The sequence below is a fragment of the Episyrphus balteatus genome, chromosome 1 (genome assembly GCF_945859705.1).
Source record: "Episyrphus balteatus chromosome 1, idEpiBalt1.1, whole genome shotgun sequence".
NCBI classification, from domain to species: Eukaryota; Metazoa; Arthropoda; class Insecta; order Diptera; family Syrphidae; genus Episyrphus; species Episyrphus balteatus.
The window spans coordinates 117067681-117092980 of record NC_079134.1 but is presented as its reverse complement, the minus strand read 5'-3'; the positions used below and the strand labels follow the sequence as shown (position 1 = coordinate 117092980).

The following is a 25300-nucleotide window of genomic DNA, read 5'->3' as shown; positions in this document are numbered from 1 at the left end:
TTTTTGAAAGAATGAAACCAGTTCTTATAGCCACTGTTACAAATTTGTTCATAATGAATTACCCCACATAAAAACATAACCTCGAAAGCAGCCAAAATGACGTTTTTTGACATTTTCTAACGGCCAGTCAAATTTTTCTGACTTCAGACTAGGATTCAGCACATCCAAAACTACTAGAAAAGTATATTTTGGTTGTTGTGGCAAAAATCTTGTTGGCCGATATAACATGTAACTGTTTCTAACCAGAGATCCATAGAAGTTCTGAGATAACTTGTTTGCTATATAATGTTTAGCTTTATTTTTATTTATTTATTACTAATATATATTAAGTGCAATGTAAAATTACAAATAGAATAGATAAATATGAAGGCATTAACAAAAAAGCCATCAGCCTAGCTTTATTGAAAGCATGTGTTACTCTAACTAGAAATCCTACGTAGTTATTATTTAAAACTAAGGAAAGGTAGTACCTAGTTTCCCCAAGAAAAGACTAATTTTTTCAAAATTAAATTAGACACCTAGGACCCTAGCTTATTTCAAGTTCTTTCTTCTATATTAAATCAATATCTCAAAATAAATCTGACATACCTATCCAAGTATATACAATTGTTTAACACTCACTGCAAAATGACAAAATTGCATATGATTGTTTCATTGGCGTTTTGCAAACCTAATCATTTGCACTCTAACGGTATCGTATTCATATAATCTAATCATAACACGTATCCGTTCTTTCCATGTAAAGTTATATAGTGCCAAGCAAATAAACACAACCAAACTAAAAACAAAAATAAAACGCCAAGGTAGTAAATATCCTTCATGTAGCACCCGCCACCCAACACAACAGCCAGGCACCCCAATTTAATACCATTGCTACATATATTTCCATATACAGAAACACATAAGCTCATCAATGGCAATAGCAACATGGACTTGTCACGGAATCACAAATAAAACGGAAATCTTCCTTCTGTCACCAGGACCAGAGAATATTGTATTGTTGTTGATGGCGCAAAGCAATAGCAATAGCAAAAGCAAAGTATGTAGGAAGAGAGCATCATCAACATCATCACGGCATAGGTGGCATAGCAGTAGCATAGTAGTAGCAATAGCACAGTAGGTGTGTGTATAGATAAACTCGATGTCGTCCTTTCGTTATACTACCTATCCATATCCACCTCTATATACCTACACAGATGCCGTTGAAGCACCAAATTCACATAGGAATGAGAAGGTATATAACAAGTATAGCATGTCCTACCCATTAGCAAATTTTCATCCCCTTTTGATGTACAATAGAAAAACAAATCTTATATTCATAGAACACCATTTTATGGCATCCTCTAAAATATTTTGTTTACGTAATCGTCATCCCTTCAAATAACCCAACTCTGTATTCATTCACACCAGTTACTAGCCGAATACTACTTTCCTTATCTAGAGACAGTGGTTTCGATAAATAAATGTTTGAGTTGTGTAGAAATAAAATTTTGGGCGAGAGATTTTCGTTTCATTTCAGTGAACATTTCGTAAAAAGATTTTGTTTAAATCAGACGCAAGAATTTCACCAGTGTAACTTACTCTTGTAAGCTATTAAAAGTGATAAAGGCATAAAAATATTTATATATACATAAGTAAATTTTGCAATTTGCTGCGTGTTGATTTAATTTTGCGAATTTGCTGTGTCGAAAAAAAAATATTCTTAAACAAACAAAGAATAAAATAATATAACGATATTATTTATACAAAAAAAAATAGCAGTGTTTGTAATCAAAAGTGTGGCAAACAAATTATAAGTGACAAAGTTAAAAATATATTTTAATAGTTCCTAATAATAAACAATTGAAAACTAATAATAATTTGTTGAAATAACATACATACACCTACTCTGCTAACAAAATCTAAATCGCAAAACTATATTAATTAATTTTGAATAAAAAAAAAGTTTTATCCCGCTGTGGAGTATATCTTGAAATGCTCTCATCGGCATCCTTATCTCCGCCTCCTTTAGATCTACGGCCCGCCCTTAACAGCCAGGCGTCAACCAATACAAACTTAAGTGAGGATAAGTCTCATGCGCCCTTAGTTAAACCGCCCTATTCCTATATTGCTCTCATTACCATGGCAATTTTACAGTCGCCGCATAAAAAATTAACCCTAAGTGGAATATGTGATTTTATAATGACGAGGTGAGTGAAGATGATTTATTAACTAAAACGTAGGCACCTACCTACCTACCTATGCAAATAATTTTCACAATTACCACCACTAAATAAATGTTAGTTGGATTTTTCTCTCGGTTCGCGTTGAATCATTTTATTTTTCTTTTCAAAAGTTGGACAATAGATTGCAAGGGTTTTTGCTAATAATGCCTACTTTCATTATGTGTTTTGTGTCGCTGAAAACTCAGATTCGGATTGGATATATAAAATTTTAAGTTTTACTAACAAATGCAGTTTAATTGTGTATCTTCAAGAACTCTTGGAATTTATACGAGATGTGAAATAACTGATATGGAATTTCCGAAATAAGTTTCCAAACTGACAATTTTAAATCGAATTGGATCTTAACGTAAATTTTTTTATCGTTTGAAAATTTTATGGCACCTTATTTTATCCTTAGTTTTTTTTTTAAACACTCGTACATTGTATGGAATACCTGTTGGGGACGGGTGATTAACTTAATACAATATTGAAAATTTAGCGACGGCTTTTGGTGTTTGACGTAAGCTATAAAAATAGAAAGACCGGTAATGGTCCCTAGTCTATAGTTTACAAATTAAAATCAAAATTTTTTGCTTTGCGCCGTAAAAGACAAGAATAACGAAAACAAACAAATGCTTTGGCTATTGGCTTCTCTAATTAGGGACAGGAAAAAATATAATTTTGAAAGTTTTCCGATCATTTTACCACTCGTGATGAAAATTATTGAGTGGAATATCATATTAGATATTTTAATATCACATGGTAGACTTATCAGTACTATGCAAATCCCAACTCTATAATTTTGCTCTTCGTTGTCCAGCTAATTTAAAGTTTTTAAAAGCTGCTGTCAATAATATTTCCTTTGACTTCTGCAACTACTAAGTTGCAGTCGTTCATTGAATTTTAAGTATTTGTCAAAACTATAATTGTCACGCGGATGATAAACATTTTTTCGTACATCGAAATCTCCTTAAAAGTTACCACTGTCGCTGTCTGTGCTTTCTTTATTTTTTGTATTCTATGAACCGAAAATCATATTATCTTTCAACAAATTTACATTACAATTTTATAGCCTAAAGAATTTTAATAAAACACAAAACTTGTTTTTTATCCATTTTTTTGGTAAAGTCGTTTGTAATTCACAAAAAAAGTACATAAAAGTAAACAAAGTTCAAAATATAAAAATCACATGTATATTTACCTGACATCTATTGAAAAAAAAATTAACTAAAAACGCTCTTTTGTTTTTGAAGTTTTGAAATTTCAAATTAAAAAAAAAAAACTGAAAAAGTAAACAAATTACAGTCGACTCGATCTATGTAAGTCGAATATTTTCGCCTTAGGCGGTTTCATTTTAAAATGGTGAAAAAATTCGAGTTATAGAGAAATTCGACCTAGAGGGAATCTTCCAAGTCATTAAAATGGTATGCGAACCAAAATCGAAATGTTTTATTTTTTTTTAATTCAGAAATTATCTAACATTACGTATATGTATAAAAATATTTCAAACGAGAACGATATAAATATACATAACACAATGTACCAAACCGCATTTTTAATATATGTAGTGCGAGTTTTGGACGCCTTTAAAAATGCAACGAAAACTAACCCAAGAAGTTACTTTTGCGAGTCTCTAAAGTCATTTTGCCTTTTATCCAAGAGTCTCGGATTTTTCTTAATGGTGGTTATCAAAGGCTGGATCGTCAGCTTCTGCAATATAATTTTTTTCATGGAGAAATTTAAAATTTCAATTCTATTTAACAGATCATTCCAAGTTCTTTCAGGATCCATTCTTCAACAACAAACTAAATAAGCAGGGTTAATTTAAATATAACTATTATGAAAGAAAGCTATGTGAAATAATAACACTGTGATAGTTTTTAGAACTTTTTTTTTGCAACAGAGCGGAGACACATCGATTCTGGTTAATTCGAGTATGCTGAATTCAGTGGTGGCAACCGTTTTGAAAGTTTGGCTCAGGTTTTCGAGATATTTCGAAAATAAAATCTTAGGTCGGGACTATTAAAATACTGATAATTTCGAATAATTAAGTTTTTTTTATGCAGTTTTTAGTTTAGAGAAAAGCTATTCCTGTATATAGCTATATGTTTAACACTATTCCAACCTAGATTGTTATGTTTCGGTCGCTTACAAAGCATTTTATAAACATAAACTTCACTTTTTCAAGTTTTTTTTTATTTTGTTGACTTTCAAAGCCTTTAATATGGATGCAATTTGAGTTTAACATTGATTCGGGATATTTTATATTATTTCCATAGCATATAATTCCAAAAATAAATAAAATACTGCAAACCTGAAAAAGTTCACTAGTGAAAATCAGTCTATTAAGCTAAGGAAATGTATTAAATAACACTGGTAAGCAAAATTAAACTTTTTTTTTGCCACAAGAACCAAAATGTACTTTTCTGAAGTTGAAAGGAGTGCTGAACTCGAATCCGAAGCAATAAATATTTATTTGACTTCCTTTTTTTTTAATATTACAGTTATAAAAGGCAAAAAACGTTATTTTGACTGCTTTTATCCCGGCATGATGTAAGTATATAAGAACGTTTTTTGTTCTTCCAAAAACTGTTTAATTCATTTATTATCTGACATATCTTAAGCTTAAGCTGAAAATCCAAAAACTATCTTAACTTAATCTTAAGTTCAGGTTTTGATACATTTCCGTAGCTTAGTAGGCTGATTTTCACTAGTGAACTTTTTCAGGTTTGCAGTATTTTATTCATTTTTGGAATTATATGCTATGGAAATAATATAAAATATCCCGAATCAATGTTAAACTCAAATTGCATCCATATTAAAGGCTTTGAAAGTCAACAAAATAAAAAAAAACTTGAAAAAGTGAAGTTTATGTTTATAAAATGCTTTGTAAGCGACCGAAACATAACAATCTAGGTTGGAATAGTGTTAAACATATAGCTATATACAGGAATAGCTTTTCTCTAAACTAAAAACTGCATAAAAAAACTTAATTATTCGAAATTATCAGTATTTTAATAGTCCCGACCTAAGATTTTATTTTCGAAATATCTCGAAAACCTGAGCCAAACTTTCAAAACGGTTGCCACCACTGAATTCAGCATACTCGAATTAACTAGAATCGATGTGTCTCGCTTCTGTTGCAAAATCGAACTATCACAGTGTAATTTATTAAAATGGTCTAAACTCTAAAATATTTTAAAATGTTATATTTTTACTTACCGCTGTTTTTAAATGTGGGGTATAAATTTTGATGATGATTTCTTGATATTAGTAGTCCCTCGATAATGTGAACTAATTAAAACAAGGGGTTTTCGGATTTTAGAGGGATTCACATTACTGAAACTTTTTCCAATTGTCATTTAACTGATTAAAACATTCTTTAAACCAATGAATGTCTCAGTTTTTTTTAGCTCAGTTTAAGCATTTATTGAATTAAGAAAAAAATCAATAAAATACAAGTAATAAGGAGTACACTCCATCACAAAAACTGAAAAAAAATCATAAGAATCTTTAAAATAAAATTTTCGAAGTTCACATTACAGAGATGACAAGGAAAATTTTTGGCGATTCATATTTTAGAGAAATTCGCTTTATCGGTAATTCACATTATCGAGGGACTATGTATTTTGAAATTTAAATTGTTTGTCAAAAGAGCTTTTTTTCGAAAAATTACTGGATTTATGTGATCGAAGACCTACCTTACGGAAATATAATATAAAATATTATTTGAGTGTATTTGTTTTTAAAACTTGGTGAAAAGCTAAAGCTTGATCAAGCTTTTTGACTAGAATACTTTTTTAAAAATGAGAGAAAGATATACAAACAAGTTACTAGCTCAGTAAAATTTTACACGGGAAACAACAACAAAAGATTGCTAAGGATAAACAAAAGTTTTTTATTTGTTGGTTTATAGAGAAATTTTTTTTCTAAACTTATACATAAAATAAAATTTACAATAAATAAAATTTATCGTTTGTTGTTGTTTAAAGCATAAAATGTTTACTCAGTCGTTGTGTTAATGAGGTCTTACTTAATTTAATTGCCAAAAAGTACCACAAATTTCCATCTATTGGTGAAGTATCCACAATTGAATTGAAAGTTATAAAGAGTCACCTTAATTTGATTTTTCAACTTCAGTAATGCTGATAATGAAACTAAAGGGTTTCGAAATAATGCATTCAAGATTTGTCAACGAACAAAACTTTGATATCAAATTAATATAAAATCCCAGTCAAAAGTTTGGAAACTCTGAACAAAAAATCAATTTTTTATATTCGGTGCAATATACAGGGTGATTCAGGAGCAATGTGCCAAAAAGCTAGAGCGTGTAGCTGGTTCGAGAAAAGAAAAAAATCGTATGGGAGATTTTTTTTTCAAAATTGTATGTAATAAGTATTAATTAGTTTTTAAAATTCAATGCTCTTATTTGTTTTTAAATAAAAACAGAAAACCGGACCCAAAAATGTCATTTTCAAGAAATTAACAAAAAACCAAAACTACTTTTTTCTAAGAAACCTCTTTATATTTTGTTTTTACGTGGCTGGGCTTGTTGACAAATTAATTTATGAAACATTAACCATTCTTCTATTATAATAGATAATTATTAAAAAAACATTCAGGCTTGAATGAGGATACAACAAAGTGACACAGTATTGGATTAACCCTGAATTTATCAACTTTTTTCATTGATAACAGCTGAAAACTTACCTGAGAATTTTTCTTACAATGTCTGGGGTTCCCGCCGGCCGCCCATGGATTCTTGCTGTAAGGGCCTTAAGTCAATAAAACCGCAATTTTTTAATGAAAATTGAACAAGAAATGATTATTTGCATTGTACATCCAAAAGATAAATCAACGACAAGAAAATGCAAATACGAAGGAAGAGAATTCAAATGGTATCTAGGAAAAAATGATTCTCTTCAAAATTTTAAAAATCCAAAAATATGATTTAAAAAGTCCTTTTTTTATTATAAACTGCTTGGCAATTATTATATAGTTAGTAGTAAGAAAAATTATTTTATTAAATGTCAATGAATACACTACCGGTACTTGGAATACGTTGGAATATGTTCTAAATATTAACCTAAATACATTTTTAGAAGTGTGTTTGGGGCCATTGTAGAATACAATGATAATCTTTTCTTTTTTCACTATGCCATCAATTTTAAGGAGTTCACTACTTTACGGCAAACATTGTCGACGATGCGATCCAAATATTTCGAATTTTGATTTGTCCGACCATAGCACCTCTTTCCATTTATCAATAGTCCAGTTTTTGTGTTGCATGGCGAATTCGAGTCTCTTCTTCTTATTCTGTGGTCGCAAAAGTGGACAGTTCGTCACTTCTTTTAATATGCAAATGGAGTGGGGATGAAAGCTCAGCCCATAGTACTTTTAAGCAAAGATTTGAAAATCAATCTTCTACAGATGAATACTTGTTTTTCATTTCGTTTGTTCCGATTCAATTAAGATGAATGTCGGATGAAAGAAATATTATATGGCAGAATCCCAATCCATGTTTAACACGCTTATGCCGCCCATTTAAATTTATATTTATCAGTTCGAAATGAAATAAGTAATATTGAGGACTTGGAAATATCAGTTGGTGGTAAAAATATCAATTTGTGTTCACCATGATAGACGGAAAAACTGCGAACTTTTTAACATCTTACCGGTCAACTTAATCTTGCTACATTTGCGGTGCCAAGCCAAGCGATGTGAACCAAATTGTAACAGAACACCAAAAATGGAGTTTTATGAATATGGTTTGTCAAATCATGCTTGGATTAAAGCTATTGAGAGTATTTTACATATAGCTTACAGACTTGATGTACGGCAATGGGCTATAAGAAGTGAAAACGATAAGGTTTTGATGGAAACGTGAAAAAAATATACAAATTCGTTTCAAATCTGAAATGGGTTTAATCGACAAGACAAAACCTTGGGTGGAATCGTATAAGGTGATTGGTTATATCTTGTCATAATCTTCCGACTTGATCACGGTTTATAATTTGTATGCCATCTTTTGCAGACATGTGGGAGCTTTGAAAATTGACTAGGACCATGTTCCTAGTTCTATTTAATTTAATTTGACAAAGTCCTTGCCTTGTCGATGCCTAAGCAGCAGGGATGGGACTTTTTGAAAAAAATGTCGAAGTAGATTTGAACAAATAACGCAGTAGATTTTTATATTTGTATAAAATTTCATAAAAATTAACAAAAACTTAACATTTATTTCTTTTAAGAAAATATAACAAAAACAGAACAAAAGAAAAATGAATGCATTGACTGCAATCAGAAATACGACCAAACAAAAATAATATGTTCATAACATTTTTACATGAGATTCACGTGGAAATTTTCAACCCGAAACATTTTTGTTCGCATAGAAATTAAAAATATATTGTAAGTTTCCCCCGAATGGAATTTTTATTTTCGGCAAAACTAGTTCCTTGTGCGTCACTAAAATTTTAGTTAGAAAAGACCTGTCGACTACCTCACTCACTACTTGAAAAAAAAGTTCAAACTACGCGGAGTTTTCTGAACGTGAACAACTTTGCGCACGGAACTTATAATAGGGTAAAAGTAAAATTGAAATTTTTCGGGTGAAATCTTGTTCAAATGAAACCCGCTGATTTATTTTAAAACAAAAAGTGCAGTAGATTTTATTTAAAGGCAGTAGATTTGTTTCTTGAAAAGAATGCAGTAGATATACTGCAACTGCAGCAAAGTCCCATCCCTGCTAAGCAGTCTTCAAATTGAAATGCTACTGGACCAAATATTGACTTTAAAGAAATATTTAAACATACCTACGCTAACAACATGAAAATCACATAGGTACCCCAATACCAAGGAGTTGCATGGAATCTGTGTCCGTCGATTTGAACACTTGCTTGAGTTTTTTTCAAACTCTTTCCAGGGCAGTGATATGAAAGTCGTACCAACTTTTTTAACATTTTTCCAAGCTTTAATGTGCAATGGTATAACTAAATATGTACATTTTTTTTCTTGAAGTTAGAAGATTAGTTTCAACTTAAATAAAAATGTAGTATTAATTTAATACCATTGCACATTCAAGCTTGGAAAATGGCTAAAAAAGTGGTAAACTTCAAGGAGTTTATCACGCTTACCTGATGTACTTCTTCCATATTGGATTGGTATCCATATCCAGTCTGCACCATGTTTTTTAATTTTATAAACTTATTGGTGGAGTTTTCCAAAGACAGTTTCAATTTTTTTACAATTTTTTTTTAAATTCATTTCAATTTTGGAATAATAGTTTATGACTTAATATTTTAAGATCAGATCACACACAGATCAAATGCACCACCGAAAGTTATACGCAGAATGAAAAATGAATCAAGAATTCAAGACAAATGAAATGGCTAAACACCAAAGAATTAACGGAATATTATAACTGTTAAATTTTACGACGCCAAGCCATTCCAGTCACATCGCGTTTCTATGCAGAATGCAGTCGAATGACTATGTTTATATGAACGGATTGAAAGATCATTCAAACCGCGTCGATATTTCGATCCGCGTATTTTTATGATTATGCTAGATCGAAAAGTCAAATTAAAATAAAATAGCTGCGTTCCTTTGGAAATATTTATCAACTGCTTAGTACTTAAATTGCTTTCAATTTCTCTATTGAAAAAGTAGTTCAAAGCAGCCTTATGTACTAAACAGTAGATAAATGTTCCCAAAGCAACTTATGTAGCTAATTTGTACATTTAATGTGTGGGATTAACATTAGAGTAAAGTAAAACTCATTCATAGAAATGATTGTATTGAACTTCTCTACAAAATAAATTTTTTTTTTAAATAAATTTTTTTATTTTAGGCTTAAAGTCAGTTTTATTTAATTGTTATCTTTTATTTTTTGGCGCAACGTTTCAGGGATGGTTATCCCCATCATCAGGCCTTTAAGTAAAAATTTTAAATAATTAATAAAATTTATAAATAACAAAATTGGAAAACTTACAAAATATAAACAATATTTGATTAAAACAAAATAATTTATGATTTTTACAAAATAAGCAAAATATTTAAAATGAAAACAAACTCAAAATTTAGTAATAAAAATACATAAGTGAGGTTTTTTAACTTTTAGCTAAATGACTGTATATAATACTAAGACCATCGCAGTCCGATCTTCTGTTGACAACATTTTCGTTCTTTTGAATGTGCAGCATTTCTAATAGCATACGTTTAGAATAATGATTTTCTTGTTGTAAGATTTTTACATTATCAAAATCTGGCCTGTGGTCTTCTTCTAAACAATGCATAGCTAGCGCCGTTTTTTGTGAGTTACCGGTTCTCACATCTGATTTGTGTCCGGATATCCTGTTTTTAAGTTTTTGTTTCGATGTTCCAATACAGACTTTTGAACAAGTATTATTTCCACCTAAACAGTTAATCTGGTATACCACGTCCGATTTGTCTACTTTTTTTGTTTCGTCTTTAAGTTTGGTAAATACATTTTTTTTGAGTGTATTGGAAGTGGAAGATTTGAAAGCTATTTTTATATTTTCCTTATCTCTTATTGGAGCATTTGCTAGTCTTTTCGAAAGTTGTGGAACATATAATATAGAACTTCGATATATTCTCTGTTGACCAGCATAACAATTAAATAAAACTGACTTTAAGCCTACAATAAAAAAATTTATTTTAAATATAAGAAAAGTCACCTAATTTGTTAAAGACTTCTCTACAAAATACCGTTATCAATTCTAGTCGCTTACTCTCTCGAGTAAGCTTTAACTTAATCAGACGTCTGTTCAAATTCGCTCCCGTAAATTGCCATTTTTTCCAGTTCTATTGCGCCCATTTAATTTAAAATTCATTTATTAAATATTAAACTATTTTGCTACATTCTGTTTAAATTTAATTTGTGGTACACTCTATATTAGTGTGATAAAATTAATAAAATAAATAAAACTTGTGACAATAAAATATAACAAAATCCCTCTCAGTGAATATACAGGGTGTCCCAAAAGTAATGGATCAAACGAAGTATGGTGATAGCTGAGGTTAGGGGCTCTCAGAATTGGGTAACTTGTTTATCCCGAATCATTACGGTTTTCGGTTAAATGCACTTTTTGTGAAAATTCCGAAAAACCTGACCTTGACCCAATTTTTTGATCCCCCTGTTCAAAATAGTTTTTTGTTTTTTTTTTTGTTTACATTTTAACTTTCCTTAATAGTTGGGCAATTTTTCGGTAATATCCATTTTTTTTTATCTTTTACCATTCTCGTGCAAATCGGTGTTAAGTTTGAACTTTTTGTGAAATTCAATTTTTAACTAAAACTTCAGAGAAGAATCCCTTAAAAAAAATGTATGGGCCGCTACTGGTTTGCCATTTTAAAAACTTGTCCTACATTTGCAGTTTTCAAAAAGGTACAAAACTTTCTAAAGTCACACTCTAATCAAAGGATATTAATATTTAAATCAACAGAAACAACAAATAAAAAAAACGATTTTATTCAAAAAAGGTGTTTATTATTACATTTTGTAAAGTAGTTTTTGAAGAAATTTTACAAATATTGTTCAAAGTGGCCTCCTTCCGCTTGTATACAAGCCCGACATCGTTTTAAAAATTGGCGTTTAAGATGTCTTGTGTATCCGGAGGCTTGTATGTGTTCAGCAGCCGTTCTTGTTCGCTGGCGGAGTTCACTTATGTTAGCAATGGGCTTTGAGTAAACTTTGTCTTTGAGACATCCCCAGTAAAAAAAATCTAATGGATTTAAATCTGGTGACCGAGGAGGCCACTCAATTGCTCCCCCACGTCCAATCCATCGACCGGGGTAGGCACTGTCTAAGAACTGTCGCACAATAGTGGCATAATGGGCTGGGCAGCCATCATGCTGCAGCCACATATTCTGGATAATTGCGAGAGGCACATCTTCCAACAGAAAAAACAATGTATTGTTTAGAAAGTCTAAATAAAATGCACTATTTAATGTGCTTGGTAGTTCATAAGGTCCTATTATTTTTCCATTAATAATTCCCGTCCATAAATTAATTTTAAAATGGTGCTGAGAATTACTTTCTCGAACCATGTGTGGATTTTCTAATTGCCAACTGTGCGAATTATGCATATTGAAGTAGCCGTCTTTAGTGCAGGAAGATTCGTCTGACCACAAGATTTTATTGAAAAAATCAGAATCTTCTCGATTTTTGTCCAACATAATTTGGCAAAATGTCCGCCTTTGTTGGTAGTCTCTAGGGAGTAAGGTCTGCACGCGCTGTAAATGGAAAGGGTGTAGGTTATTCCGTTTCAAAATTCGATGGACTGTTGATTTTGGAATTTCGGTAATCCTTTGAATGGATCGAACAGAAATGCTTGGATTCCTTTCTATTTTCCTCAAGACTTCTTCTTCGTTGTTGTTACGAGTTCTCCCTATTCTAGAACCTCTGCCTAATGTTCTCCCTTCTAAATATGCATTGTGCACCCTAATAAAAACCCGATAGTCTGGGTGGGAAGCATTTGGATACCTTTCCGCATAAGATCGTGCTGCTGCTCTGGCGTTACCTCCATATTCTCCGTATATGAAATGCATTACAGCGTATTCTCTTGGGGAGTATGACATTCTAACTTTTTTTTTTATTTTTAATTAACGACACTATTCACTTTTTTTGGTGGAAGCAGTTTTAAATTTCTTCACTTTTTCTTTTGTTTTGATAAAATTGCAGCTAATAGACAATGGCATTTTATTCAATGTCAAAAGTTTTTTTAAGCAAAGTGGTTTATCGCTTTTTCAAATTTGCGAATCCCACAGTTATCATTAATGAACTTCGCCAGCGGCAATATCGGCGGCTGAAGGGATACAGAATCCGGGATACTCAAGAAACCCTAAACGCCAGTTTTTAAAACGTTGTCGAGCTTGCATAAGAGCGGAAGGAGGTTATTTTGAGCAATATTTGTAAAATTTCTTCAAAAACTACTTTACAAAATGTAATAATAAACACCTTTTTTGAATAAAATCGTTTTTTTTATTTGTTGTTTCTGTTGATTTAAATATTAATATCCTTTGATTAGAGTGTGACTTTAGAAAGTTTTGTACCTTTTTGAAAACTGCAAATGTAGGACAAGTTTTTAAAATGGCAAACCAGTAGCGGCCCATACATTATTTTTAAGGGATTCTTCTCTGAAGTTTTAGTTAAAAATTGAATTTCACAAAAAGTTCAAACTTAACACCGATTTGCACGAGAATGGTAAAAGATAAAAAAAAATGGATATTACCGAAAAATTGCCCAACTATTAAGGAAAGTTAAAATGTAAACAAAAAAAAAAAACAAAAAACTATTTTGAACAGGGGGATCAAAAAATTGGGTCAAGGTCAGGTTTTTCGGAATTTTCACAAAAAGTGCATTTAACCGAAAACCGTAATGATTCGGGATAAACAAGTTACCCAATTCTGAGAGCCCCTAACCTCAGCTATCACCATACTTCGTTTGATCCATTACTTTTGGGACACCCTGTATACTATTTTTTACATTTTTCTTCGATTTCTCTCAGAGTAATTTGCTCCCGTTAAATTTTATATTTTTGTTTCCTTCTTTCCCGGTGAGTGAAACATTTTTGTATATGTTCTGCTAAGAAGCTAGTTGATGCTATACATTGAATCCAAAATATTGCTTTCATTTCTATACATGTTGCAAAACCCGAGTGCTTGTGAAATTTAACTACAAATACTAACTATACCATCACCATTCAACCTGTCAATCTGCCGACTGAACAGCAAGTAACAACATATCACGTATATAAACAACTTGCTTTCAGTCTTACCTTCTGGGTGAGTCATTTTTAGTAGTGTTCTGCCAAGCAATCCCATTTTGGTACTTCACCTAAATTTCTTTTGGTATTTATTTATTTATTTACATATAAAATCACTACCGAGGGGTATATAAGTTCTCACCTCATCAACAATACTCATATTTACTGACATCTTACGGCCATTCCTATAACTAAGAGAATATATTTACTCACCACATCAACATCGACATCATTTTGGTATGGGGATTGAATAATTTAAGCAAATACACACACCTTAAAATACAATAATCAGATAATCACCATACTGTACAGTAGCAAACAACATTTTTAAATTTGGCCAAAAATCAAAATTTATAAAATACTCTCCAAATATATATAAATTGGTTATAAAAAAAAAAAAAAAAAAAAAAAAAAGACAAAAGTTAAATCGTTAATATGACTAAATGCGCATCTTGTGATAACATTACCGACTACATGATTGACTCCATTATGTGTAGTGGGAATTGTCGGAAGAATTTTCATGTTAAATGTATTGATGCTGATGTGCCATATGGCACCATAAAACTTTTTGATAAAAGGAAATCGTTTTACTATTTCTGTGACGAGTGCGATCCATTCGCATATACAAACATCGTTCGTGATGTTCTGCATAACACTAAGCAATTGGAAAATTTACAAAATCAACTAAAGTTTCTATCCGATAAGGTTGAAAATATCATTTCTCCCCCACAATTACTGAATAGACAAACCAGAAGCAAAGCTAAAAGTAATAATTTAGTTATACAGTCAAATACTGTCACACTCACTAAACGGAAAAATAATGACCGTGATGATGAAAAATCTGGTGAAAAGCCGATAACGAAGAAGCCTGCAACTTGTATGTTTACTCCTTTCGCACTTCCTAGTCCAAATCCAACTTTTAACTTTAATTATCATGCACCAACTCCTGCATCGCTTCTACCGACATTGCCGACTCCAACACCAACAGAAGACAGTACTTCTATACCAAGATGTAACTCGGCACCTACGTCTGCATCTAGTTTACTTTCTTCGCACTCCTCATCAATAACAATAACACCGACAGACTATACATCATCATCTCATTTAGCTTCATCATCTCTATTTTCGCAACAGACGCATGTTTCAACATCATTACAAAAAACTACAAGATTAAATCCAACTACTACCAACAAAATAAATGAGAACGTATCTCCAATTATATCGGGTCTAAGAGTTGTGGAGGGAAAAAAAACCCTATTTATTTCCAAGCTCCATCCCTCAACGAATGCCCTCGATATAAAAAACTTTATTACGAGTAAATTGGGATCATTATCAGATACGATTGTGGAGAAAATGTTACATCGAAATCACTCTAAATACGCATCTTTTAAAATTAGAGTATCAGATTCTTTACTTCACTTACTAAATTCTTCATCGTTTTGGCCAATTGGAACTATAGTACATGAGTTTCAGAATAAATTAACAAATCTATCTACCATTCAGAACCCTTTTCGGCAGACCAGGACAATGCAACAAAAAAGCAGCTTCAACAGGTATTAATTTATTACCAAAATGTAAACGGTCTAAGGACAAAGATCAACACGGTCTACAAAAATATCAATAATCTTCCACATGATATAATTATTCTGACTGAAACTTGGTTAAATAATACATTTCTTGACACTGAGCTCTTTGATTCATCTTATCAAGTCTTCAGGCGTGACAGACACTCGAACGATTCGCAAACAGTTGGAGGCGGAATACTCATAGCAATTAAAAACTTTTTTGTATGCACATTAGTCAATAATCACGATTCCTCTGACATTGAAATAATAAGCATTAAAATTAAAATGGAATCTGGATACCTTTTCATTATATCTTTGTATATACCTCCGAGATCCAACACCTATACCTACGAAAACTATATTAACTGCATTGATAGCATACATGACCAAATGGAACCAAGTGACGAGCTCTTAATCTTAGGTGACTTCAATCTTCCAAACTTGACATGGACAAATTCTACTGAATGCAACTATTTCTCTCCTTCTAACCCTTCATCCGCAAGTGAATTTTCGACTATCGATGGCTTAGCTTCATGCGGACTCAGCCAATTCAATGGAATTACAAATCGCTTTGATAAAATTCTGGACTTGGTTTTTTTCTCCAACACAATATACAATGACATGGTTGTAATTCCCGCTCATACTAAACTTTTAGAAGAAGACCGACATCACCCAGCGTTAGACATATCTCTAAGTATTAATATTAACAATCTTTCTTTTAAATCAAATAACAAACTTAAATTTGATTACAAAAAATGCAATTTCGATCAACTAAAAAACTTATTATGTAATGTGGACTGGAATCAAACTTTTTTAAATTGTAACATTAACGAGATGTGCTTTAAATTTTATAGCATTCTATTTGATTGCTTTTATCAAACCATTCCGATTCGTAAATCATTTGAAAGTCTTAAAACTGCACCATGGTTTAATACTGAACTTAAGAATTTAAAAAATAAAAGAAATAAATCTTGGGCAAAATATAGTGCATCCCGAGCTTATGGTGATTTTATGATATATTCTGAACTAAAAACTATGTTTATTGACTATTCCAAAGAATTGTATACAAATTATATATTTAAAATTCAAAACGAGTTAAAACATGACCCTAAAAACTTTTGGTCTTTTGTGAGCAGTAAACGGAATGTTGACGGATACCCTAACTCTATGAGCTTTAATAAGAATTCAAGCCATGATTCGCGAGAGATTTCAAATATGTTTGCAAATTTTTTTAAAGAAGCATTTTTACTAACTGGTTCTCAAGAACCCTCGTATTCATTTTCTCCAAACCTAAGTTTTTCGCACCTTAGTTCGATCAATTTTGGCATTCAAGAAAATTCAATAACTCAAAAAATTAATGATCTTGAGAACTGTTTCAGTCCGGGCCCTGATGGTGTTCCATCTTGTGTTTTGAAGAAGTGTGTGTCAGAATTATCCTATCCTCTTTGTGTTCTTTTCAATATATCTATTAATTTCTCAACATTTCCTATATTGTGGAAAAGTGCATTTATAACACCAGTTCACAAAAAAGGGTCTAAGAATGAAATTACCAATTATCGTCCTATTGCAAAACTTTCTGTCATCCCAAAAATATTCGAGTCCATTATATGTGAAGTCTTGTCTTTTAACTGTAGATCCATTATCTGTGACAATCAGCATGGATTCATTCAAAATAAATCAACAGTAACTAATTTGTTCCATTTTACTACGTTTTGCCTCGATGCGTTTGAGGATCATAAACAAGTTGATTGTGTGTTCACCGACTTTAGCAAAGCGTTCGATAAGCTTTGTCACAAAACACTTATACTTAAACTAAGAGCTATGGGTTTTAACGAATCGTTTTTATTATGGATTTCATCTTATTTAGGAAATAGAACTTATAGTGTGAATTTCAGAAATGAACTTTCTGATCAATTTTTTATTAATTCTGGTGTTCCCCAAGGTAGCCACCTCGGTCCATTGTTATTTATATTATATATTAATGACTTGCCTTCAATTTTAAAAAACTCATCTGTACTTATCTACGCTGACGATGTAAAAATTTTTAAGAAAATAACATCAACAAGAGATTGTTTAGATCTTCAAAGTGATCTGTATTCATTCAGAGAATGGTGTGATAAAAACAGTCTTTTATTAAATTTAGACAAATGTAAAACAATGTGTTTTACACGCAAAAAGAACTTTGTGACATATGACTATACGTTGGACACATTGGGCGCATTCACAAACCTAGGTGCTACGTAGTCGAGTTTCAACTAGCTTTTGGAATGCGAATTTGCACTACAAAGCTAGGTGACAGATGTAATAAAAAAAAATGTGTTTTGAGTGGTTTAAATGGCTTTTTTTCTTTGAAATTCCTCAATTTCCTGATTTATATTCACATACTACACAATTAATTTTATTTTATATGCTTTTTTCATCAATTCCACCAAATTAAAAATTCAAATAGAATTTGTTTCCATCAAACAGCTGACTGAGAAATGTCAGCTAGCTTTGAAGCTGAAAATTTTTCACCTACGTCGGAGGGGAAATTTCAACTAATTTCTTAGCTATTTTCAGCCAATCAGAACGAGTCGCTACGTAGCACCTAGGTTTGTGAATGCGCCCATTCCCACTGGATAAATTATCCCTCTTTTCCGACCTCGGAATTATTCTTGACCAAAAACTGGCTTTCATTGATCACTACAATTATATCGTAAAAAAAGCAAATAGAATTTTAGGATTTATTAAACGATTTGCTCGTGAGTTCCAGGATCCTTACGTCGTAAAACTACTTTATGTGTCTTTTGTGAGACCAGTTCTAGAATACGGCTGTGTAATATGGGCACCATACTACACAGTTCACATAGACCGCCTTGAGAGCATCCAAAGAAGGTTCATGCGTTTTTGTCTACGTTTTCTCCCGTGGTCTCCAGGATATACACTTCCCCCGTACGCAAATAGATTGAGGTTAATCAATCTTCCGTTATTATCGTGCCATAGACAATATTTACAGTTATGTTTTATTTTAAAATTAATAAATGGGTCAATAACATCTCCATCAGCTCTGGATCGTCTTAATTTCAGCTACAGTCAAGCTAATTTACGCAGACAAATTATTTTAAGTCCAATATTTAGCAGAACAAATTATGGTGTAAATAGTCCCTTAAATCAACTGATTTCAGTCTTCAACAGATACTATTTTATAATTTCTTCATTTAATGTTAATTTTAAGAGTAAGAGTTTCAAACAAAGTTTTTTTAATGCACAATTTTAATGTACATACCTATTTATAATATTGTATTTAATATTTTTTTTTCTTTTTTTAGTTTATAAATTTAGTATTAAGATGTAACGTTAGTATTTAACGAATTAAATAAATAGAAGTAATTGTGCTCTCCCCGATAATGTTCCTGAATTTTCAAAAATTGATACTAAATTTTCATTTTCCGCAAAATTACTTTTTCTGACTTAACCCCTTCGTGTCTGACGCCTGTTCCATTGGAGGTAGTAGTCTACTAATAGTAGATGTTTTGGTTAATCTAGTACAATCATCTACTCCTGCTCTTCTTCCCGAGTAGATACGATTTGTATTGAATTCGTTGAAAGTGCGTTCCATTGAAAATCGCTAGTAAACTGCTAGTAGTACTTTGCTACCTCCCAAAGGAGCAGGGCTAATATAAGTCCACGTACTTAATTATACAAGAATTCATTTTATATTTTTTAACTATAGAAACTTTAAAGGTTTGACCACACCGCAATGGTATGCGGTACGGTTATTGTATGAAAAAAATTCCAAACTTGAATATCAATATTCAGGTATAGAATTTTTTCATACAAGTACCAGTACCGCTACCGCATATCCTACGGTTTGGTTAAGCCTTTAAAAAAGATTTGAAAAAGTTTGCTCGATGAATTAAATTTCTTATAGGAACTCTTTTTTATTGCAAAAATTGATATTGAAAAGAAGTTTATTATAATAGTGTTTTTCTTAAGTGCGAGTTTCTTATATACGATTACTTTCAAAGGTAAATATAGGGAAAAACACAGTGTTTTTGGTTGTGTTTTTTATAAGCGAGGTTTTCTTATAAAAGTGTTTCTTATATTCGTAAAATACTGTATTATTATCTGGCGCCTTAGACCGCTCGGCCATCCTCACATAGGAGTGGACGAAGTCAAATTTGTCACACAATTATATAACCTATGCAGATGCAGATTCTACCAAAAATTTCGTTCCGTTTGCTAACGTAAGCCGTCATCCCAATCGCTGTAATATTTTAACATATCACGTAATTGTATTTCGTTCATTTGAGGTTTCGTGAACGGATGCAATAATTTGATCCCTGATCATCTTTCAAATCAGGAAGAAATGCAAGGAATGATTTGCAACGTTATATGCTATTTAAAGAGTGATTAAATAGCAACTATATTAATAGCTGCTTTTTTATGCTGCTCACTGCGATCACTGCTCTTTAACACACCGCTATACTGAGTGCGATGAAATGTAAAATTGGCTTTTTTTAAGGAAGCTGCTGCTTGAGTGTTAAACCGGTGTTTCTCATCGAATTGTATTCCTAGATATTTGACATTATTTTTTGCTGCGATTAGTTGAGTAGCTTATCTTCTGGGATTTCCTGGGGTGGCTTGTAGTCTCCTAAAGCATATTCGATGAGATTTGGCTGTTTTGATTTTGAAGCCCCAACGCTTATAAAACTCGTAGTCATATTATGTGGGCTTCTTCTATTCTTGCCGCTAAGGTGACTTAGACGTTGCGTACGTGAGAGAGTCGTCCGCAAACAGGACATTCTGACCCAATTCTGGTTGTGGCTGATCGGATGTGTAAATGCTGAAGAGGAATGGTCCTAGCTTCGATTTTTGGGCAAAGAATCAAGATTATGCTCTCCTAAAATTTATCTTTATAAAAAAATAATTAATAATACATAAATAGATGTACAAAATTCCATCCCGGCTTTAATTTCAATTAAAACAATTTTATATTTCAAAATAAATCGTATTTAAATCTATAATCCGATTTCTTGAATTCAGTTACACTTACAAATTTGGTTTATCTTTTTTCTTTATACCTTTCTGTTACAATTTTGCTTATGTCTTTATTTTTTTCTTTTTATTTTTAGGTTTGCATACTACAAAGAAAAGTTTCCAGCGTGGCAAAACTCCATACGTCACAATCTGAGTTTAAACGATTGCTTTATTAAAGTTCCAAGAGAACCAGGAAATCCAGGAAAAGGCAATTTTTGGACACTAGATCCCCTTGCCGAAGATATGTTTGATAATGGAAGCTTTTTACGTAGAAGGAAGCGTTATAAAAGAGCTCCAGTTGCACATCGGTTTCCGTTTCCCTCAGTTTTTGGACCATTTTCGCCGTTTTGGATAAGAAAACCCGTTCCAGTGCTGCCAGTTCATTTCAATGTTGCCAACTTCGGAAATACACACGACCCTTTTGAATCAGTTAATTCACAGGCTGATGCAATTGATGTAACATCTCCAAATAACAAGTTCGATTTCTTCGCTAACTTGGAAACTCCATTCTATCATAACACAGATAAAATCGAATTAATTCGGCAAAACGTGGCGCGTTTTCGGCGAACGACGGATAATTTAGATATTAAAAATCCAAATGACATTATGAATAATTCCGATCTGAACAGCTTATACAGAAAAATTCCTACAATAGGCGATTATCCACAACATACTGAACAACCTATGGGCTTTGGTTATGCAAATGTCGAACAACAAAGTCCCGATGAAAATTTCAATGCTATCGAAGACATATCCTGCGACAGAATTGACGTCGAAAGTGAACAGGAAGAATCACATAAATCTGATTCTTCCGACATTGTGTGCACTCGAATCGACAGATTGCAGTCCGATTCAACTCGAGAAGCACCTGCGCAAAAGAAGACTAAAAGATCCAGTCAATTTATGAATAACAATGAAAAATGTAGTAGAGTTTCTAATAGCATAAATCCATATGTGCTGCTCTTCGAAAATTCAAATCTGTCCGAGAATTCACTTTCAATTTCGACGACTCCCGAAGACAATTTTTCGAATAAAATTTTGAGTTCCTTGGAGTCATCAAATCGTAATATTTTTAAACCAACTTTTTTATCTCTAGACTTTGATCACAGCAAAACGAAACATAGTCACTCAAAAGACTTCAGTATAGAAACCTTAATTGGCAACGCAGCAGAGTTCAGCGAAACATAGTTTTATTCTAACTTTAGTGAATCATTAAATAATTCGTATAAGGAGACACAAATTTAGTTGCAATATTTTCGTAAGATAGTTTTTAAGCATTTGCAATTGTATATAATAGAAGTATTTTATATGTAACAGTGTTTAAAATGCACCTTTCCTAATTAGATTAAATAACTATAAACGGATTCGAAAAAGAAAGGTATTGAAATTTGTTAATTTGCCAATATTGTGCAGTGGCGTCAGCCATGGAGGTGTTCAGCAATAGAGCAATGCACTTAATGACTTTAAATGTTGATTATACAAATTTCTTTGGATTGAACTATATTTGTTATATTTTTTATAGATATAGAACTTTTAATTATTTGATATTTATGTCGTTCCAATTTTTAATTTTATTTTTATTCTTGCTAAATTCTTATCAAAGAAAACATATTTTCATTTAAAATAATAACAGAGGGAAAGAAACCAAAAGGCCAGAACAGCTGAATTATCGATAAATATTAAAAAGAAAAAATGGTAGGAAACAAAAATTATGTATTGGTTCATGTTTGGCTGGAGACCCCATTTTTTACCCAAAAATTCTGATACCGATACGTTCATAGAAAGCTATGCTTTGGTCTTTACACGATTCTCACGATTCCAATTTAATATTGTATACGTAATGGTCTAAGCTCTAAGGTATTCTACCAACCTGCATTTTAAGTGAAGTTTTTCTCAAAAAGATCGGATACAGTGCAAACAAGGATTTGTCGTTATTAGTAAAACGTTTTTTATTTGCGTATATCTCAAAGGAACAATTTACGGGCAGATATCTCTTATCATTTTAAAGGTTTAAGTATTATTCAAAATAAAGATACTTTTTTGTTTTCGTTAAAACCGCAAGTCATAGTCCATATTTCAACTATCCGACTACATATATTTTAGAAAAAATTCAGGTTTGTTAAAATAGCTTAACCCGTTCCGAATACCAAATTAAATCGAAATCATTAGAGCCGTTTTTGAGAAAATTGCAATGACTAAAAAAATGTATAGGATGTACATTAGTGTGGTCCACGTTATAAGGCAAAAAAATAAACCATATAATTCATTAGTTCCCCACCCATTATTTTGCTACAGACATCAATACCAACATATGCTGAAAGTTTAAGCCTTCAAAACTAAAAGGAAGAGGGCGCTCATCAGCTTTGGAATATTAGACTTTGTTACCCTTACCTTACCCTTAATATCTGATTATATCGTATTAGGACTTGGCTTGAGGTTGTAATTTGGATTAAACATGATAAGCACGCATGTTCCCGACAACCAAGTAAATGATTTTCACGTTTCTTTGGTTTTGAGTCACTAAGCTCGTATTTCATTGATTAATTCTGTTTTGATAACTTTAAGCAAAAAATACTTACAGACGAATTTAAATGAACAAAAATTATTATCTGTGAAAATATCACTTAACTATTGGTTTTTTATGAAAAACTTTAGATACCACATCATAACTTAATTCACTTGATAAATCAAAACAAGAGTTAATTACTAGGCATGAGGACCCAGCTATACCAGCATCTGAGCAAAAACATTGAGCCTGTTGAGCGCCCACTTACACTTCACCTAAAAAGCTGAAATTTCACATGTGTAATACTAAACACATATGCAACCAATTTTTGAGTGGGGAACAACGGAAATGTAAAAACCAAAAAATTGGACCACCCTAATGTACATTGTACAAGTTTCAGGCAAGACATTTGATCGATATCTCGATAACGGTGCATAACGGTCAGTACATAAATTGTACAACATAAAACAAACAACAGAAAAATCTATCTTGTCGGATAACTGAGTAATTGTCAAAAAACGGTTTTATCCTTTTTTTATGGCGAAAAACGCTCATAGGAAATCTTGGTCGAAAATTTAAAGTTAAGCTTATCTTAGCGCCCCCTGCCCTACGTCAAATCAAAAGTTTAGGTCTCTCGGTTAATTTGCATTTCCAAATGTTTATAATGACTGGACCTAACTACCAAAGACTTTTGTTGCCTCTTAGACAACTCGTTTATGGCAAATTAATCAAAGTCAATACCTGATACAAAAATAAAATATTCAAAAGCCGTCCGTTTTATATTGTATTAAGTATTTGGAAACTGTACATATAGGATAATTAAATAAGATATAAAACAAATATTTCACATACATATACATACTTTACTAATTGCATTTTATTAAGATTAAGATTACGTCTGATTTCGTCACTTAGCCAAGTATCTAAACTTCCAAAAATTTTGTATTTTTTTTTTCATTGTGATGTTTTTATTTATTTAGACCAAGAATTTATCTACTTTATTTTACTGTCATGTAATGAAACATCAAACATGTTTGCGAAAATTGAATTAACCAAAAGAAAAAAAAAAAATATTTGTGAGTACCTTCCTACAAGTTTATTTTTTATTTTAATTATTTTTTTAATTATATAAATTAATGACATGAATACAGGAGTTTTCCTCTTATTTTGGAGCAATTGTATGTATGTATTTTAAATGTTATTTTTAACCTTAACTGTAATATGTAAAAATAAAACCTGTAGCTTCTACTTCAAAAAAAAATATTGAATGTGTAAATTTTTTACTTGTTCAATGTGTAATGTGATATAAAATAAAAAAAACATGACTATATTAAAAAAAAATTATAGTTTTTATTAAATTGAAAGCCCTACCAATTTTTTTTAACGTGATAATGGGTGATATGCATACCAAATAGTAGGGAAACTAGGGGCAAGATGGGGTACTTAATCTTAAAACGATAACTATATAAGATTTCAAATTTCTTTAAAAATGTTTGCTGAAATAAATTATTTCAAAACCCATTGCTTGAAATATTTACATTTAAAATTTATAACTATGTGTGGAATTCTGGCTTTCAAAAAAGATATAATTCAAAACTGTAAGTGTTAGCGTTATTTTTAATATTTTTTTCTGTCACTGTTAGTAATTTTTTCTCTGCTCTGCTTGCGGCAATATTTTAAATGGCAAACCTGTTTTATTATAAAGAGGAATAATAAAGTTTTAATTAAGTATTACAATTTTCAAAAAAAAACATATGACTGACTACAATTTTCACCAAAAATGTTACTCTCATGTAACATTTTTTTAAAAATTCGTAAAAAATATTAAATTAAACAATTTTTTAGGTTTCGATGGCTTAATTGAAAGATAATAATGCCTAGTTACTAGTTACAAAAAGTTAGTCAAATATCATACCTTTAATTTTTTTGTTTCGAAAAAGGGACTGAAATCCAATCAATTTTTTTTTTGTGCAAAAAATTTTTTTTTATATATGGTCATAATTTTGAACAAAAAAGATATAAAAAATGTTAATGCAGAAAGTGTTTTGTTTTTTTTTGCTTAGAAGATGTAGCATACATTAAAGTTTTATAAAAAGTTATTTTCTCAGTTCTCCGACTTTTTTTGGTGGTCATAGGCAGTGCATGTTACTTACATGTAGCATGAGAATAACACATTAGTTTTGCTATTTAATATTTTGGAAAATAACTTTTTGCTATTCA

The 25300-nt window shown here is 31.4% G+C and overlaps 1 protein-coding gene across 1 annotated transcript; it reads left to right on the top strand.

Moving 5' to 3' along the window:
- Positions 1-1678: 1678 nt before the first annotated feature.
- LOC129907534 (fork head domain-containing protein FD3) lies at positions 1679-24221 on the top strand. Its single transcript, XM_055983809.1, has 2 exons — positions 1679-2189; positions 20670-24221. Exons 1-2 carry the CDS (start codon positions 1975-1977, stop codon positions 21760-21762), a joined length of 1308 nt encoding a protein of 435 aa, XP_055839784.1. The 5' UTR covers positions 1679-1974; the 3' UTR covers positions 21763-24221.
- The last annotated feature ends 1079 nt before the right edge of the window (positions 24222-25300 follow it).

Excerpts from the sequence above, each read along its gene's own strand:
- LOC129907534 (XM_055983809.1), top strand. The coding sequence starts at position 1,975 with ATGCTCTCATCGGCATCCTTATCTCCGCCTCCTTTAGATCTACGGCCC. Across the intron at positions 2,190-20,669 it reads TGTGATTTTATAATGACGAG|GTTTGCATACTACAAAGAAA; the intron begins GTGAGTGAAGAT and ends TTTTATTTTTAG.